This window comes from Ictidomys tridecemlineatus, chromosome 4 (assembly GCF_052094955.1).
Source record: "Ictidomys tridecemlineatus isolate mIctTri1 chromosome 4, mIctTri1.hap1, whole genome shotgun sequence".
Lineage (NCBI taxonomy): Eukaryota > Metazoa > Chordata > Mammalia > Rodentia > Sciuridae > Ictidomys > Ictidomys tridecemlineatus.
In genome coordinates, this window is record NC_135480.1 from 183,760,885 (window position 1) to 183,781,495 (window position 20,611).

Consider the following 20,611-nt stretch of genomic DNA (forward strand, 5'->3'; position numbering starts at 1 on the left):
CTTAAGGAGCTCTTGGTCCAGTAACAGACATGAGATACAAATAAATATCTCCCAGGCTTTTAGGGTGATGGCATATTGTCCTCTTACCCTTTTTCAGAGTGACAAGAATATACCTATTCAAATGAAGAGTCTCATCTTGACTAATAAATAAACCCATTTTGATGGTAATGAATGGTAAAGGGAAAGGTAGAGGAACTCTTGGCTTTAATAAATTGAGAAATTTCCTATGGTTAGCTTTAAAGGACACTTTGTAACCATAATACAATTGAGAACCATTACTACTTCAAGAGAGATCCCAATTTAAAGTATTCTTGGGATTCAGAAAATGATACTTCCAGGTTTAGGGTTAATAATACTCCCAGGGTTGAACTAAACACTTTCCATTTGTTTCCACTGCAAAACAGTAACTGGACCTTTCCTTCCCTTCTTCCCATTCAGGTTATCTTGTTCCTGATAATGCTGGTTATGCGTAAACGTGTTGCTCTCACCATCGCCTTGTTCCACGTGGCTGGCAAGGTCTTCATTCACCTGCCCCTACTGGTCTTCCAGCCCTTTTGGACTTTCTTTGCTCTTGTCTTGTTTTGGGCATACTGGATCATGACACTTCTTTTTCTTGGCACCACTGGTAAGAAGATGTGTTGCTTCTTTCTCTTAGAGATAAATCTAATTTGCATTCAAATATTCTAAAACATCGAATTGAGATGAGAGTGTAGCTCAGTGATGGAGCACTTTCCTTGCCTGTGTCCAGCCCTGGGGATTCAATACCCAGCAAGACACACACACACACACACACACACACACAGAAGACTATTTGTAAGTTTGCTGTTAAAGGTCCAATAACCAATAGCAGTGGTATTGGCTCTTCAGTAATCTACTTCTTATTTGTGGTTTTTAGAGCAACCTAGCAGTGTGGGTCCAGACCAGGTAAAGTATAAAATTGCAGCCTAATTTTAAGATGCTCAAGGATTTGAAGTGAGTTCTATACTGGCTCAGCTATCTGGATCCATTCTGAAACAAACTAATGAGTGCAGCACCTCTCTAGAGTTGCTTAAAAGCCCAGTTAGTGCCAAAGACCAACTTGCTCTTGAGATTTCCAAGTTTGGAAATATCCTGAATCTAACTAGGGCTCCTACAGAAGATACGGTTCATAGTTAGACTCTCCAACTTGCTGGTAGCTTTATTTAATATCAAAGGCTAAACCTACATAGAATTAATTATGAGGAGCAGTGTGGGGATAATAAACTTGTGTGCAACTTCTCTTTTCATTCACCACAAGGAATATAATCTTAATTTCTAAACTTAATTAATAATTTAGATCTATAACTACTATAAAAGTCATAGCTCTGAAAACATTTGAAGTGTTTGAAAATTCATGCCTAAATAACAGATAATGTAATAAATAAAAACTATATTCAAATAGAACAACTTTGAAAAGCTTTATATGATACCTTTGAGGAAATCAAAATGCTTAATTATGTGTTTAATTTCACAACCTTTTAAAGGAATCGTTACTTTTGTCTCTTAATGAAATAGCAGTAGAAGCATGAAGTTTGTGGATTGGGGTAGGGATCTATTGTTGGAAATGAGATAAACTTATATTTAATAGCCACATTTTTTTGTTTGTACTTCATATGCCGCCTCTTTCCTTCCTTGACATTTTCCCAGGCAGTGCTGTTCAGAACGAACAAGGCTTTGTGGAGTTCAGAATTTCTGGGCCTCTACAGTACATGTGGTGGTACCATGTGGTGGGCCTGATTTGGATCAGTGAATTTATTCTAGCATGTCAGCAAATGACTGTGGCAGGAGCTGTGGTGACATACTATTTTACTAGGTGAGAATTTGTACTTGGAAAACTTGGGTTCACCTAAGTGCTCACGTCTGTGGTGGGGAGGAAAAGGGAACAGGGCTACTTTCACTTCTTTAAAAAAAGTAACTGGAAATGAATATGACAATGTTGTAGCTGATAATTCTGGGAGGTAGGAAAGTAGAAGGCTATTATTTTATTTTTTACCCTTTTCTATAATTGTCTCAGTTTATCAGAATAGCAGGTCAGGATATAATTTAGTTAAAAAAAAGTGAACTTTGTAATAATACAAAATGTACTTTTGTTTTATATAAATGTCCACCAAAGGACTTGTAATTTGTTTGAGTCAGAAGTGTTGTAAGTCCCCTTTGCTGACTTCAGAGCTGAGTATTAAAGCTATAATCTTCACAGTTTTTTATTAAAATGAGGTACCACATCTATGTTAAACATCTTTTAAAATTCCATTTTCTTATTATATAATTAACTCCTTCAGAATTCATTAATAAAAGCTTTGAAAACATAGTTTTATTTAACTTAAAAGTCATAGAGCATAACAACTACATGAAACTAGCATAAGGAAATGAAACATTAATTTTACCTGATGCATCTATAGCATTTGCATTAGGAAAATATTACTTTGCCATTTTGTCATAAAGCTGGAATAAGAATAATGAACTGACTTTTCACTGCATTGAGCTTTAAACCATGCTTGTGTTTTCACCCTGGTGTGAGCCTTGTTTTAATTATCTTTTTGGTCATTAAAATAGGGATAAAAGGAATTTGCCATTTACACCTATTCTGGCATCAGTGAATCGCCTTATCCGTTATCACCTGGGTACTGTGGCAAAAGGATCTTTCATTATTACACTAGTCAAAATTCCACGAATGATCCTTATGTACATTCACAGTCAGCTGAAAGGAAAGGTAAGGGGAAAATGTTTTTTCTATGGGCACATGCCGCACTTCACCTCTCCAGTTAAAGCACCCAACAATGCTAAAAGTTGTGTGTGACTGTTTTCTTCAGAGTCTTCACACAGTGGAATCTAGTTCTTCCTCCTTGTTTCCCTTCATGCACTCTGTATGTTCTGGCAAAATTCATCAAATCACTGGTCATCAAACATATCCTGTGCTGCTCTTGTGTTGACTCATTCGCTTTCCTCCTTAGATCTTCTTCCCTTTCCATTTTTTTGTTTGTTTGTTTTGGGTACCAGATATTGAATTCAGGGGCACTCAACTACTGAGCCACATCCCAGCCATATTTTGTATTTTATTTAGAGACAGGGTCTCACTGAGTTGCTTAGCACCTTGCTTTTGCTGAAGCTGGCTTTGAACTCATGACCTTCCTGCTTCCGCCTCCCAAGCCACTGGGATGACAGGTGTGCGCCACCGTGCCTGGCTCCTAGTCCCTTGATTTGCTTTTTGTTTGTTAGTTTGTTTTTGAGATAGTATCTTGCTAAATTGGTTAGAGTATTGCCAAGTTACTGAGGCTGGCTTCGAACTTGGAATTCTCCTGACTCAGCCTCCCAAGCCACCAGGATTACAGGTCCTGTTTTTAATTTTTTATGAGGTATAGTGTGGTCCTTTGATACATTTATACATTGTATAATATGCATGTCCGTGTGTTCAGCATATTTGTCACCTCATATGTTTATTGTATAGTAAGAACTTTCAAAATCATCTCTTCTAGCTGTTTTGAAATATCCCATATGGTATTGTTAACTATTGTCTCCCTGCTATGTAGTAGAACACTAGAAGCTGGTCCTTCTATCCAACAGTAACTTTACACCTACTGATCAATGCTACTAGAAGGAAACAGGAGATGCCCATGACATTGGTCTGGGCAAGAATTTGTTAGATAAGGCCCCAAAAGCAAAAATTAACAAATGGGATTACCACAAACTACAAAAGCTTCTGCACAGCAAAGGAAACACAATAGAATGAAGAGAAAGTCTACAGAATAGGATGAAATATTTGTAAACTATACATCTGACAATGGGTTAACATCCAGAATATATAAGGAATTCCCTATCGTTAACTGAGAAAATAGCATGCAATTCAACATAGTTTTGCTCAAATGCCACCTCTCCCTGGAAGCCTTTCCTGATTGTCTATTCTCGCAATCTCCCATGAAATATCCATATTCCTTCCTTCTCTCTCTCTCTCTCTCTCTCTCTCTCTCTCTCTCTCTCTCTCTCTCTCTCTCTCTCTCTCTCCATTTTCCACTGTAACACTTAATATTTTTACCATATTCTGTTTCTAATCTTTTATGTTTAGTGTTCTCTTCTCCTAGTAGATTATAAGTCCCTGGTAGTTTTCCATACCTCACTGTATCATATATGCAATGAGGACTACATAAATGTTGAATTAATTAAAAACAATTCAGCCATTCTGTTTTAAAGAAGAAAGGGGTAGATGTGGAGGCTTTGAAGTTAATTTGTAATTCTTAAATTTTATTTACATTTATTTTTCTAACATTTGAAGTCTTCTATATGATGGTTTGGTTGTTTTATTTTTTAATTATTTCACTTTTCTCCCTCTGTCCAGGAAAATGCTTGTGCACGATGTATACTGAAGTCTTGCATTTGTTGCCTTTGGTGTCTTGAAAAGTGCCTAAATTATTTAAATCAGGTAAAATATTTTAAATCTTTCACTTTCAAAAGTAGATTGTTGTTTCTGCTCCCAAGATTAAATGATTGAACTTAATTGAAAGATGTTGTATTTTTGTGGTATTATATTGTACATGTTACTTGATCAAATATAGACATACTTGAATCCTGTTCTTCTTTTTTTATATTACTATGTGTTCTTACCAGATTCATTATTATATTAATCTTAATTTCATTATGAATAAAATGTCATTACGTTTTTTTTCTGAGACATTTATCTCTTAACAATTCACATGCTTTTTAAATTTTATCTAAGAATCTTTACTCTGTCATTCTTGAATTATTTTAAATGTTGTTTGAAAACTTTAGTTTAATGTAAAGCTATTGAGACATTTGTTTCTTTTTTGCAATTATCTACTATCATTCAAAACCAGTGTGTTGTCTGTGGTTCCTTTTTTTTTTTTTTTTTTTTGTTCCAACTGCTAAGCACTGTGATGTTTACCAGAGAAATATTGTCAAAGAAGTGCTGTTTCTAAGGTTGAGTGGAATTGATACTTATGGGACACTTACAGTTCTTGGGAGACAAGGTTGACTCTCTGTCATTCTATATTAGAGCATGTAGGATTAGCTGTGGAATACTCCCCTCTCCCTCCCTCCCTTCCTCTCTCTCTGTCTCTTTCCCATTCCCTAAAAATCAATTCTAATGTATTGATGTCCTCATCTAATAAGCCAAAGACAAAATTGACTTTCTCACCATTTACCTCTAATGATTGATTTTCCCACCACTTAGCTCTAGCATTGCACTTTCTGTTCACTCCAGGATAGCTGAAAGGATGCCAGTCCTGGGGCCCTGGTATTGAGCATGCCTGGACTTTGCTTTATTGGGCTGTATGGTTAATACAAGAACATAGGTATGATATTTTATTAGCAAAATACATATTTTGCTGATTATAATATTTTTATGGATGTACAAGAGTTTGGAAGCTCATTTTAAAATAATAGTAACACCCATAACAACCTGAAAAATTATTCTTTGAAATTTGGTTTGAGGCCAAGTTATTCTTATCAAAAATATCCTTATCAAAAAGTTGATGGATTCACTAAAAATCATCATCACTACAATTCCTGCCTCCTTGGCTCAATTCCTACCACCTTTCCCAGGCACCCTTTGCTTTTGCAGTTTCTCAGATGTGCCTGGAATGAATTCCTTCCAACAGCTGATCAGCTCCTACTGAGCTTCAATGATTATGCCTGAGCAACACCTCCAAGAAGCTTTCCCTCATCACCCAGCCCCTCCACAGCTTCCAAGACACCAGTTTAACCCCATGAAAATACTAGGAAATTAGAATTATCTGTCCCTTCTTTATTGTCACTTTAGACTTTCATCTCCTTAAAGGCAGGAATCTTTTTTTTTTTTTTTTGTCTTCCCAGAAGCTAACACAGTTCCTGGTACACAGTTCCTGGTCTTTGTTTTCTGAGTGAATTATGAGTTTTACTAATGAATATTTGGTTTCAAAAAGACTAACAGGGTGACACAAAACTACAAATAAGAGTCTCAAAAGGAGATATGCAGTTATGCTGAAGGAAGGAAACGTAACATCAAGCTAATCAGTAACCAGGTGAAAGAAATTTAGAGTTTCCAGCATATCTCTAAGCTAAAGGTTAGTCACTGACTTAGTACTGTAGTCTTATGAGGCTGGTCTTTCTTGTACCAGTTTTGTCCATTTTGGATTTTCATTTTGTAGGTATGATGTTTGAGGTTTGAAAGGAAGCATCGAAATAGTAATCAAACCTGTGAGCAATGATTTAGGGAGAATTCTGAACTCTTAGTAGTTCTTTTGGGGAACATGAAATGCTACAGTGTGGGGACTGCTCATAAGAAAGGCTTCATTCAAAATGTAGTCAATATATTAGAAAACTTCCTGCCACGACAGTTTGAGAGCATGGAAATGGGTCGCCCATAGAATGTTTTAAACCACCTTTCTATGAAATGTTTTCCAGCTAGGTGAGCATCCACCAGCTAACATTTATTGAGTGTTGGCCGTGTACCGGGTTCTGTGCCTCATGCTCCACATTGCAGCATCTCGCATTTAGAATTCTGTTTTGTTTTTGGAAGATGAGTAATGATGAGTTAATGTCCCTTCATGTTTCCTCCTGTCCTCTCTTTTGCTGTGTCTTCTGAGGCTATCAGAAGGCTTGAGCAGGTGAAAATCCAGACACATGCAAGGCCTAGTTGAGGTAATATCATGAACAAAACAGGCAGAGATCTAAGATAATGGAGTTGGCTGGAGACCGTGGTTAACTGGAGAGCTCATGTTTCCTCCCAGGAAGGCAACCAATGCACCAGTCTCACAGACTGCGGCAATGTGAGAATTTATAGACAATTTATTTCTTTTCTAATTTTTTAAGAATTCCAAAAGTCTATGTTTTGCCTCCTGCTATTAAAATGTTGATAATTAATGAAACAAGCTAAGGGCACCAGAGTAAATAGATGTTAGGATTACACAATATGTGTTATCCAGGGGCCACCAGTTCACTGCCACTGCTTTAGAGAGTTTACAGGATAGTCGTAGAGAAGAGTGTTGATAGGCCTTTTGTTATTTATAATAAAGGTGCTAGATTTTGCAAACACAGAGTGAACTGTGAACTGCTCTTTGTTCTGCAGGTGCATAATATGACACAAAAGTGATGATATATCTAGTCTAACAGAATTCACTTTAGGTAGAGAGATTGTTACAACCATAATGTGTTTTTTGCTGGGCATTGGATCACTCAGGCCTTGTTTTATTTTGCCATTTGTAGATAGTACCTTCAACACGGGAGGGTATCTATTCTCTCACTTATGAGCTCTTAATTTTATAAAACTTTTCTCTACAAAGTGTAGAGCAGGAGTTACAGAGAATGTGTTTTTAGTAGACTGCACACCTGGTGCTACACTAAATACCTTATATACATTACCAATTTCCACAACTGTGTAAGGCAGGCATTATTTCCTTTATCATACGTGGGAAAATTAAAACATCTTGTAACAGATCACATGACCTAGAGGTAGAGGAAGTTTCAAATCCAAGTTTGCTTAGTTCTTTCCTTTATGTCACACTGCCTTCCACCTTTATGCACCTTTATGTACACAGACACACACACACACACACACAGCATAGAGAATATTCAAACTTCTCAAATTTTCATGTTTCAAACTGAGACAAGTAATGAATTTAAAGAACATTTAATTAAGGTTTGTATTTTAGTTAGCTTTTTCATCACTGTGACCAAAAGACCTGATAAGAACAACTTAGGAAAAGAAAAGTTAATTTTGGCTCACAATTTCAGAGGTTCAGTTCGTGGTCAGCTGACTCCATAGCTCTGGGCACAAGTTGAGGTAGAACATCATGGCGGAAGGGTGTAGTAGAAGACTGCTGGTCAGTTTATGACAGCTGGGAAGCAGAGAGAGCTCCACTCACCAGAGACAAAATATAAACCCCAAAGGCGTGCCATCCCCCCACACCTACTTCCTTTAGCCACACCCTATCAACTACAGTTACCACCAGTTAATCCATATCAGTGCATTAATCCACTGATCAGGTTATACCTGTGATCATCTAATCATTTCACCTTTGAAAATTCTTGCATTTTCTCACACATGAGCTTTTGGGAGAATACCTCATATCTATAAGTGATAACATACTTTTGGCAACATACTTTTAATTCTCATGATCTTTAAAAAGGTCTAAGAACTTTTTTAAAGTCTAAGAATTTGAACAAAACTTTTATTAAACCCTTTGGTGTGGGCTTGATGTCATACCCTATTTCAGTCCATTTGGGCTCCAGTAACAAAATATCGTGAACTCAATATTTTGTATACAACAGAAACGTGTTCCTCATAGGTTGAAAAACTGAGAAGTCTAAGATCAGGGCAGTGGCTGCTTTGGTGCCCTATGAGACCAATTTCCTGGTTCATATATTCCACCTTCTGGCTGTGTCCTCACATGATGGAAGAAGCAAGACAGCTCTCTAAGGCCTCTTTTCTGAGGGTGTTAATCCCATTGGTTCACCTTTACCTTCCAGTATCATCACTTTGATGATTAGATTTCAACTTATGAAGAGTTTAGGGGAGAGCTCAGGTGTTCAGACCATAACATGGCCCTCCATCCCTGGTTCCAAATAAGAAAGGAATATTTGTAGTTCACTTTCCTCAATTTATAAGAATCCACACAGGAGTTGCCCATATTGTATTCTCCTTTTTTTACCACTGCTGTCCAACTTTCCCCTCTAAAGGGATCATTATGTAAGTAATTTAAACTTTAAAAGAGTTTCTGTGTCCTTCAGTGAAGAAAGGAAAGGTGTGGAAATTGTGCTCTGGGACAGGTGTCCAATAGTCTTGATTATCTGCATGGAGACCCTCTGCCTCAACAATTTTTTCCACATAACCATAACTTTTCCTCTAAACTTTGTCATGCAAAAATACTACCGGGGTCACTGGGGATCATGCATTCTTTTTAAAAATATTCCTGCATGAGGGTCATCCTTTATCTCACTTCTGGGATTTGGGTGATCTCAAGCCTGGGTGCTGCCCGAGAAGATCTTTGGTGTGGGCTAAATGTTGAGCTGATGCTTCTCAGGAGCAGTTTAGCTCAGGTTAAGGAAGGCTGTCTGAGAAAATAGGTGGACTATCAAAAAATAGTCTGCAGAAAGCTCAGAGAACAGTTATCAGGGAAAACCACTCAGAATTTCTTGAGAACCTTAGCCTGAACCCTTTTAGACTAGGAGGTATAGAAACAGAGAAATTTCTTTGTCCTGCTTGTGATCTGTAGCACATTTTTCTTCCTGAAGAGATCATCTTGACCTTTTGTGTATTTCACACAGTTCATCTTCCTGCCCTGGGAGTAGGTGAAAGAACTAGCAAAATAATCACCGACTTTTTTTCCAGTTAGGTGGTGCACAGATTGGCAGAATTAATGCCAACATGGTTGAATTCCTGTTAGAGTATCCTACCCTGGAACTTGCGGGTAGAGAAAGGCATTACGGAAGCTTCCTTCCTATCTACAAATATATAGGCTTCTGCTCCAAAAGCAGTGGGATTCAGCAGGATGCGGGGGAAAGAAAGAAACAAAGGGAAGAATAATAATTCTCAGATGAACTCAGAACCTTTTATAGTTTAGATAGAAAGGGTTAGGCCCCCTGCTAAAGTCAGCTGGCCAGAGATAAGAGGAGAGAGAATAGGGGTACCTGTATCTTCTTTTGCTTCTGTCTCCAGTTTCCAGGAGGCTCTTGGTGAACCTGGAAAAGGTAAACAGCACAGTGAAAATGAGTTGTTCCTCATTTGGGGTTTGGTTTAAATAGGTCATCCAGTTTCCTTGAGTCTGGACATACTGATGATTTTAATATTAGGAAGTATCTCATAATTGATATAAATAGTAAATATGATAGGGTATTTTCTGCCTGAAAACCTGTTATTAATAACTGGTTCATTAGTCCTATGGAAAATAAGGAGTTAACATCCCTGATCATTAAAGAGCTCTGTCAGTTAAAATGTTAAACTAAAGAATTACTGTGGAAGATGCTAAAAGACTGGATGTTGTAGAGGAAGTTATTTAAACCTGAAATGAGCACATGTGGTTTGTATTTTTAAAAGGATAAGAAGGTGGTCCCACTGTAAATGAGATTGATATTGATCTTTGGTAGAACAGAGGTCAGCAGATTTTTCTCTGTGAAGGACCAGAAAGTAAATACTGTGGCTTTATGGGCCACATGGCCTCTCACATCTGCTCAGTTTTGCCTTTGTAGCCTGAAAGCAGGCATCAAGAGCATGTAAACAAATGAGCGGGGCTGTGATCTAGGAAAACTGTATTTACAAAAGCAGTCAGCAGGCCAGATATGGCCCGCAGGTGGTGGTTTGACCATCCTTGCTCCAGAATAAATTGGTAAATGGGTATTTTTGTGAGTACTTAGGAAACTAGTTGAGAGCTGGGAACTGTTCTGTATTCTTTGAGAATAGGTCTGGCTAGGGCAGTTCTTCTTCAGCGTTTTTTTCAGCAGGGTTACTGTTACACAAGATCAAAAGTATAGTTTATTTTTACATCACTGAGGCATTTTGCAGAATGTTTCAAAAGAAGTTTTTGTACCAGTTGGAAAAAATGTGGAGCACTGAAGTTATGTAGTTAACTGCTTGTTCCCTCCTATCTATAAAAGAAGCACTGGCAGATGACAATACAAAGGAATAAGCAGTGAATGAATGCTAACAGAAAAGCTTGATAGTATGATTTCTTAAAAATAGTTTATATGTTAGCTTTTCAAATAAAAAGACCTAGAAATGTAATATAGTAACATTCTGATAGTAAATTACCCTAATTTATACAATTACACTGTGATTCTCAAAGAAGGCTATAATTTTCTACTGTTCAATTTCTGAAAAAAAGTTTAAGGACCACAGTTAGTGACCTGTTCAGTACGGTTCTATTCACTTGGCTCTGAAATGTATTTCATTTTTCATCAGCGAATTTTATCATTTAATGGCAAATTAAATTTTTAACAACCGAAACATTATCTTCATACAGGTTCATAATAACTAACAAGCATACAATTAGAATACTCATAAGTTAAAGACTTTCTCTTCCAAGATTCAGTATTAAAAGTTTAACAGGCAGCACAGTATGAAATAAACCCTCAAGTCTAGCAGTTTTCCAGCAATTACAATAGTTTGCCCATACTAATCATTTAAGTCAGCACTAACCCAAAAATTCCTCAGGACCAAAAGTTTTAATCACTAAGTCCATATACTCTCTCTTCTGAAGACTCAGATGGATTTGAGGTAGTGGTACTGCTTTACATTTTCCAGAAATTAGCAATCCAATTCTACTTTCAGAAAACAAAATGTCTTGCAATAAAAATAAGAGTCTGTAACCAGTGGTTCAAATAGACAAGGGCTACAGAAGCAAGTATAATTAATGAAAGTTTATCAATTGGGACTTGGTATTCTACAAGACAGAATGCCCATCTCAATCTAGCCTAAGCAAGAGAACGATTATATTATTATTTTTTTTTTCAGGAGCAGCAATATATTAGCTTCTATACTCAAAAAGTCCAGAAAGCTGGCTAGTTTCCCAGTTTTCTGGTGCATGCAAATACTGTCACCAGATTCAAGTACCCAGATTCTCTGCTCTTGACTTCAGCCTCAGTTTCACACTGTGACCTCCAGTAGCTTTTCCTGTTAGTTGGCAAAACAACTATGCCCATTATACTCCACCCCTTTCGGTCTACCCATGCGTGTGGAGGTAAAAGGAACCCTCTTTTTTCCAGAAGTCTCAGGGACCATCTTTTTTACCTCATTGACTCTGACTACTTATGCAATGACAGTATGACATTTGGCCAGGTGGGCAGAGCACACTGATTGGCTTAGATCAGTGACCACCCATGCTCTGAGCTGGAGAGGGAGTCAACCCCACTTAAGACTCATCAAGAAGGGCTATTTTCTCAAATGAGGTCTAGGGTCCTGTTCCCAGGATGGGAAGGGGTATAAAGTGTCAGGCATGAAATAGCTGTCTACTGTAGGGCCATGAGAAGCAAGAGAATAGAGGAAAGCCACCAAGGAGAAGGCGATGGGTATTCTGGATAAAACCACACACTGATCTGATGCTCGCACTTACTGCTGCCATTTATAAAGCATCACTGAAATGGTTTAAGTGTGTCACTGATATTCATAATCATGAACCTGAGACATCTAGGAAAGATTAAATTATGTGTGATTTACTAAGATGGGGAAGAGGTTAATGGATGTTAGAAAGGTTTGTGTATGTTTTAATAAATAACTTTTTAAAGGGCCGAAACTAAGCTAACTGGAAGCTCTTTTTGTCACATGAGGTGTTTTTCCCCAGTGTTTCATATTTCTTTGTGCTCAGTCTCAATTTATACCTCATGGATTTGACTTCAAAGTACTCTTAAAAGCTGTGTTTTAATATGCAAGGTTTATGTCTTTAAAAAGTCAGTTTATTGTTGAAATACTGTGTTTTCTTTTGTCCAGAATGCTTATACAGCCACAGCTATCAACAGCACCAACTTCTGCACCTCAGCAAAGGACGCCTTTGTCATTCTGGTGGAGAATGCTTTGCGAGTGGCTGCCATCAACACAGTGGGAGACTTCATGCTATTCCTAGGCAAGGTAAGTCCAAGTTTATTGTCTGAGTAAACTTTTTACAAAAATGTGCCTTTTAATTTAAAAATTCCCTACCTCCCCCACAAAAAAACTAGCCCAACTAAAAGTATTTAAACCAAAGCATGCACTTAAAAAGTTTTTAATATGCATCAGATACTTTTCTATGTCCTTTACATGTATCATGTTTATTTAACCCTCACAACAAATTTATATTCTAAGTACTATTATTCTTGTCGGGGAATAGAGACACAGTGAGGCTAAGTATCTTGCCTTACATATTTTGTGTGTTACCTTACATATTTTAAAAAATATAGAATTCAGAAACAGTCTATGTTATGATTAAGGGTAGCACTCCATCTGGAGCCCAACTTCCAGGCTTTCAATCTTCACTCTGTCACTTACTAGCTGTTTGACTTGAGGCAGTTACATAACCTCTCTGTGCCTCAGTTTGCCGATTTATAAAATTAGGATGATAATAGAGCCCAACTCCTAGAGATTAGACTGGTTCATACACGTAGAGAGTCTAGGACACTGCTTGACACATTGTACATTTTTAGTGAATGTTAGCAGTTTTCCGTGACTGTTAGCTATCGCTGTTGTTACTGTATATAAACCCTTTTAAAATAGAACTGTTAGGGAAGAAGGCTTCTACTTTCCATAAAAGTATCTAAGAAGAGAAAATTTATTCCATACTATTAAAATCTGCAAAATAATAAATAGTATTCATTATAATTCAATTTCATTGTACCTATTATTTCCAACCATAAAATAGAGAATTTTTGAAAAAAAAATGAGGAAAGAATAAGACTTGCAACATCTGCTGACTCTTACCATTTCTGTATATCACCTCCAGTGTTACTTCATGGGCTTTTATCCTACAGTACAAAAATCATTACATACATATCTGTCTGTCCTACCCTTTTTACTACATGGTGGATCATATATATTTTCTAGCTTGCGTTGATAATCTTCCTAGTTCCTCATTATCCTTATGGTCCATATTCCATCAAATGCTCTTTTTAAATCATCTCTTACTAATGAACATTGAGGTCATCCCAGCTACTGCACTTTTTAAAATGTTTCTGAAATTAAAAAAATCTTTGGTATGGAAAACCAAAGCACTGTGTAGTTTGAAGTGAGTAGGATTGCAGGCAACTTTCCTCTGAAAAGAAGAAGAAATGACAGATAATTATTTTGAAAATTTATGATTAAATTTATATCATAGCCAATTTGTTCTTATTATGTTTTTACCTGGAAGAAAATTTTTACAGTAAAGATAGAATGAATTAATCTGAGTTAAGAATTGGGAACACCTGACACTGTTACTGTTATTGTTTATGTGCTTTCTGTTTAATTCAGAAAGGCTTCAGATTCTTTATTTTTAAACATATTTATAATCTGTCTCTAGAGCTAAGAAGGGGATGAAGCAAATTGAATAAAAAACATTTATATATGTGGCATTTTTTTTAAGAGAAAAACCATTAAGAAGGAAAGGGAGAATATTCTAGTAAGTGGCGATACCAGTGATGGTGGTGATTTTCATAAGTTCTGATTGAGGCGCTTCCACTAGGCACTGAGCGAGGAGCTTTAATGAATGCAGCACTGGCCTTCCCTGTGAGGCAGGCTTCATTTTATAGCAGAGGAAACCAAAGTTCAGAGACAGAATTAAATTGGCCAGATTTAGAGAACTGGAACATGGCAGAGCCAGAGTCCACTCAGGTCTATCTGACTTCCGAGATTAATCACTGTGTGCTATAATTGCCTCAGAGACATTAAATTTGCCCTCAAACCTCTCCCCCACACACACTTTTCTTTTTCTTTCTTCTTTTTAGTCAATAATTTTAATAGTGGTAAACTACCCCAGAAAGTAATTCTAAATATTAAAAAAAGGTAAAAAAGGTATTATATATAATAGTATAAGAGTGACCAATTGTAAATAATCTGAAGCCTAATAGTAGGGAATTGGTTAGGTATAATAGTCTGCTGACTGTTATCCTCCTATTAAGCCATGTTTCATTATGAGTTTATAGTATGAAGAAGAAGTGCCTATAATATAATAATAAGTGAAAAAAACTGAGTAAAACTATAGTAAGACTATCACAGTACTGTTTAAAAATGTGTACTAGGGGCTACAGTTGTGGCTCACTGGTGAAGCACTCAACGTAGCATGTATGAGGCACTGGGTTTGACTCTCAGCACTGCATATAAATAAATAAAAATAAAGGTAAACCAACAACTTAAAAAAATAAAACCTAAAAGTCTTTAAAAAAGAAAATGTGTATAAGGACTGGAGATGTAGTTCATACCTAGCATGCATGAGGCCCTGGATTTGATCCCTAGCAAAAACCTCCCCCGCCCAAAAAAAAAAATAGTTAATTAATTAAAATTAAAATATGCATAAGAAAAATAATGAATATTAATATCACAAATGTTAACAACAACTACCTTTGGAAATAAGGATAACTCAAGCCCCTTCCCTTATTTTACCACATTGAGTATGCATTCTTTTTATAATGAAAAAATATAGAAGATAAAATATAATGTTTTAAAATTGGCTTTGAGTTTTTCAATAGTCTATGACTTGTTGGTCAGAATTTTTCCTATAGATTTTTAATATCCTTTTATTCATTCAACAATATTAAGTGTTTACTAGTAAATGCTATGGGCTATTCTGGGTGCAAATTATATATTAGTCAATAAATTTGATTTAAAACTTGTGGAAAAGGAAATTTTATATTCTTGCTTTCACTTGGTATTATATTTTGAACATTTTCTGTTATACTGAAATTTTTCTAACCATAGTTGTACAGCTATTGTTTCATTTATTTAATCTATCCTCTGGTTTGTTTTGCAACTAAAATGTTCCTAATATTTTACTAACATACACTGCAGTGAAACATCCTTGCCCACACCAATTCTGGCTTCTTTGAATCCTAAAATCCTACAATTGGAATTAATTAGAGTTCTTGGCATGCATTGCTAAATTGCTTTCCAGAAAGATATATTTTTTAACATGATATTAATAACATCATTGAAAAGGACTTTAAAAACCATTAAAGATTAATTTTTATTTAAAAATCCAAAAAGAAAAAAACTAAAAGGAAAAAAATACCTTCTGGTTTCTAACATACTAAGATAAGATTATTTAGTTTTCCCTTTTTTAGGAATATACTTCTGATTATAGAATCCAGTAAATCTTTTGAAAAGAGTTTCTTTTATTACAGTTGAATGGCTGCTAGTGTGCAGAAGTATTTTCTGAGCAGGAAGCCATAGTAAACATTATAAAAGATAAATGCCAGGAGCCTCACTATTGATACTTGCAGCAACTTGAATGAATCTTGAGAATTAGGCTAAGTGAAAAAAAAAATCCAATTCTCAAAGATTAATACTGTATGCTTCCATTTGTATAACACATTGAAATGACAACATTGTGAGAATGGATCTGTGGTCGTCTACAATGGGGATAGCTGTAAAAGGACAGAAATCAGGATCCCTGTGATGCTGTGGGTATTCAGTCTGTATCTTGACTGTGTCAGCCTCAGTATTGGTTGTGATATTGAAGGGAACTGGGTGAGTCATACATGGAATCACTCTGTGTTACTTCTTACAATGGCAGTTGGATTCACCATTACCTTAAAACTTAAAATCCAATTTTAAAAACTTTAAAATTCAAAACAGAACAAAAAAGTAATGTCATAGGTTCCATTTCTGTGGAGCACCAATGATTTTTATAGAAGAGTGAACTAGATTTACAAGAAACCATAGGTCCTCTAGGTTTGCATAAGAAAAGAAATTTAAAAGCTCTTAAATATTTCTAAATCCAAAAATATATATACTGATATTTGCCCCCAGTAAAGCTATCCCTCCAAAAAGACAAAATGTCGATTTCTTCTGTGTAAAAGTATTTTACCTCTATCTGGTAAAATCTTTTCTCACATTAAAAAATTATACCTTCTAATTGACAAGTTACTTGACTTGGATTAATAAAAATGAGAATGTGGCCGGACACAGTGGCACACATCTGTAATCACAGTGGCTTAGGAGGCTAAGGCAGAAGGATTGAGAGTTCAAAGCCAGCCTCAGCAACTTAGTGAGGCACTTACCAACTCAGCAAGATCCTGTATCTAAATAAAATGTTTTAAAAAGGGGCTGGGGAAGTGGCTCAGTGGTTAAACACTCCTGGGTTCAATCCCCGATACCAAAAAAAAGAAAGAGAGAATGTGAATTATTACTTATAGGTGCTAGTTTATTGTAAACAAAATGTTTCAAAATACAGATTCCAAGATGAAAGAATATCATAAATATAGGACTTAGGGTGGCAAAAAAAGAAAGGGATGGAGGAACAAATTTTGCCAGGTGTTGAGTTGAAGGCTGTTGTAATCATGGGATATGTATATTGTTGTCTCTTTTGAAGATGGAAAAATAGGATCAGAAAGGTTAAATGAACTTGCTTAAAGTCACAAAGTTAAAGTAATAACTCAAATAAATCAAACCTACATCTGTAAAACTCCAAAACTAGCATCCTCTTTCCTTTCTGTTTCTTACACCCTACACTGTGTTTGAATCTCTTCTACTGTATCCCCAATAACTTGTCCTCTATAACAGGAGTACCTCAACTTTTAAAATCACATGCCCTATTAGATAACGAAGTTTGAGCACAATTCCCCAGCCCATTTACCTTTATGTATTGGTGACATATATACAGCTTCTACTAATTGGTGCGTTATAAAGCGTACTAAAAAAGGAAATTTTAAATGTATGAGAAATAGAAATAGAAGTTCCAGATGATTCTGTTGAATACACATTAGAGCACATGTACCCCATCGTGGAGATCACAGATCTAGACCAGCATTTCTTGAGATATATGCTATGTACCTTATCAGTGCCTGAGATATTTTTAAAATGCATTTTGCTGGGCTTTATTTCACATTCAATGAATCAGACTCTTGGGTTCAGAGTCCAGAAATCTGCATTCCTAGCTTCTCTATAGTTTGAGAACCATTATTATATACTGCTTCAATAAATGCATGACATACATTTCTTTGACTTTTTTATACCTAACCATCACTGGTTCTTGAAGTTGTTTCTCACATGACATAATATCCAGGCTTCAATCTCAATTTTTGTCTCATCTACTTTGTTTGAGCCACACCTTCTTCCTATAGTTGATTTTAGCATTTCCGATGTGGTTTGACTTTTAGGAGCATCATAAGGGCATAAAGAACCCCAGCCCTCTAATAGGGTAGATATATAAAACTTGAAGACAGTATAAGAAATAACTCATTCTAAAATTGAAACCACAAGAGGGAACGAAAATGAATGTAATTAACCATCTGTGAAAACCACCCCAGAAAATAAGCCACTGTAAGAGGTGATTCATAGGTATATTGCCATAAAAATGGTGGGAGGGGTCTTCCAAAACTTGGACAAACCCAGATTTGCCCCATAAAAATATCTGAGAGGGATTAATTTATAGTTGAACCAATGTATTTTCTAATGCATTATAACTCATGGTTGAGATAAAGTGAATGAGAGGTTGATAAACAGGGGGAATACGCAGGAGTTTGCCTGTCCTTAGCACTAGGTAAGGAAAAGTGGCTGTGAGTCTTAGAGTACTCCTTCATTTCCTTTATTTAGTGTGTGATGCTAGGGTAATTAAAGGGCTAAGGAAGTGTGTATCTAGGATTCAGTACAATCCATTACTAGTATCCAAGTATTTGCTAAGTTTTTATCTGAAAAGAGCAGTGGGTTGGCATTTTAAGTCCTTTATTGAATGGAATCTGTTCTTTTCTCTGCTCTGTGACCTTGCACACATTGACTAGAATCTCTGAGCATGTTTCACAATCTACCAAGTGGGATTGCTGTTTACCATAAACTATTATTATAAGTTATTGGAAAGCTTAACTAAAATGTATTTAAATAACCATAAAACACTGAAAATGTGATGTACGAAATGACGAAATATCAGAATAGTTTTCTGACAATAAACACATTAGTTATTTTTCTTATTTTTCTAGCAGGAGTGTTTTTGGCAACCTTTTCTTCACAATTCAAATCTAAACTTCATAGAAAGTTTTAAAAATTTGCCACATATCTACATAAAGTAAAATACAAAACAGAGGAAATTTTCTAAGAATAGAGATGTTTGTTACAGCATCATTTATATCTTAAAACAATATAAATCTCAAACAGGAAGGAGAATGAGTAAATAAATTTTAAATCACCCATAAGGTGAAATTATGTAGTGGAGTATTTATGAGGCACTTATAATGATGCTATAAATATTAATGAAGAGCATTTTGATTTGTTTTTATAATACAATTTCATATATGTAAGAATACCAAGGAAAAATACATACCAATACCAATGTCAGTAGTTTTTTGCTGAGCGCTAAGAGTATGTATAATTTTTTTAAATATGCATATATTTATCTTAAAAATTGCCACAGATTCTAAAGAAGGACCAGCATAATATTTGGAAAATTGTGTTTTCTTTACCATAAACCAAAATAATTTAAAGTATGATTTTTAAATTTGTATTCTATGATATATATATATAAATAAATGTACAACTTTGTATATGGGTATTATGAATTATACTTTTTTAAAAAAAATAGTTTTGTTTTTTAGTTGGACACAATACCTTTATTTTATTTTGGGTGGTGCTAAGGATCGAACCTAGCGCCCTGCACATATTAGGCAAGCGCTCTACCATTGAGCCACAACCCCAGCCCCAAATTACACTTTTTTAACTGAAGTTTGCTCCCAGTGCGCTCTATCAATGAGTTACATTGCCAGCTCTTTTTAGTTTTGGGGATGGGTTCTCACTAAATTGGTGAAGCTGACTTCAAACTTGGGATCCTCCTGCCTCAGCCTCCCAAGTGGCTGGGATTACAGGCATGCACCACCATATCCAGCTGTACTTCTTAATTTGAGATGGCATGACCCTTTGCAACCATCCTTTATAATAGTAAAGAGAATTTTAAGTTTGCAAGTTATGAAGAAATGGTGGTTTTCTACAGTAAGATATTAAGTGTGCTCTTTGCTCTCTCTGCTTCAGGTGCTGATAGTCTGCAGCACAGGTTTGGCTGGGATTATGCTGCTCAACTACCAGCAGGATTACACAGTATGGGTGCTGCCTCTGATCATCGTCTGCCTCTTTGCTTTCCTAGTCGCTCATTGCTTCCTGTCCATTTACGAAATGGTAGTGGATGTATTATTCTTGTGTTTTGCCATTGATACAAAATACAATGATGGGAGTCCTGGCAGAGAATTCTACATGGATAAAGTGCTGATGGTAAGTACTTCAAATGCCCTCTGCTGCTGGAGGGACAAAAATACTAATAAAACTATTTTGCAAATCATTCTCCATATTTAATTCCCTCTATATGCAACAGAATAATTCAGAATTAAATCTGTAGCACTCACTCATGAATGAGACTATGCATGGAGAAATCAGGGAAGAAGGCCTTCCTGGCACAAAGACCATTTCAGATCCACCCAGCTGGAGGATACTCATTAGTGGTCCTAAATACACACTGTCCTAGACTCTGATGCTACTCTCTGAAGTTAGACAGATTTGAATGGACTTTTAAATTTGCCTTGTAGCCCTTGAATTAGAACACTGGGCCACTGCTGTTCTAAGTACCTTTTCCTGAAATGGGGCTTAAGGACAAAAATATCTTATTTGCTAGTACCTGTTCTTCACCAGTTACCACCTTTCCAAATGCTATTGCTGTCAACCCTAGTTAAAAGTCATTGCCCTAAAAATACTAGTCCAAACTGAGGGCATTTCTTAATGAATACGGACAACTGACTTGTGACCAATATGTTGTTTTGTATTTTCATATTAGTCTACATCTGAATCTTTACACAGATACTTTATTCGGATGTTTTTTACAGTTAGGGAACCTCTGTAGATCCCCTAAACTATATTCTGAATTAATACCATGTTAAAATGGTTTAAGTACTATTTTCTTCAGTGTTAAATGATACAAGATTAAAGGTATTTTTTAATAATGATGTGAAATATTCCTTTCTCCAGAATAGGTAA

At 36.0% G+C, this 20,611-nt stretch overlaps 1 protein-coding gene across 4 annotated transcripts in view; it reads left to right on the forward strand.

The window, feature by feature from the left end:
• Slc44a1 (solute carrier family 44 member 1) overlaps positions 1-20,611 on the forward strand; it is a 184,141-nt gene that overhangs the window by 109,946 nt on the left and 53,584 nt on the right. For all 4 annotated transcript variants that reach the window (XM_078047905.1, XM_040286123.2, XM_013360504.4 and 1 more), the window contains exons 9-14: positions 439-625; positions 1,666-1,831; positions 2,572-2,728; positions 4,349-4,432; positions 12,428-12,565; positions 19,619-19,855. In XM_078047905.1, coding sequence (XP_077904031.1) covers positions 439-625; positions 1,666-1,831; positions 2,572-2,728; positions 4,349-4,432; positions 12,428-12,565; positions 19,619-19,855 — 969 coding nt within the window. The remainder of the gene's footprint in view (positions 1-438; positions 626-1,665; positions 1,832-2,571; positions 2,729-4,348; positions 4,433-12,427; positions 12,566-19,618; positions 19,856-20,611) is intronic.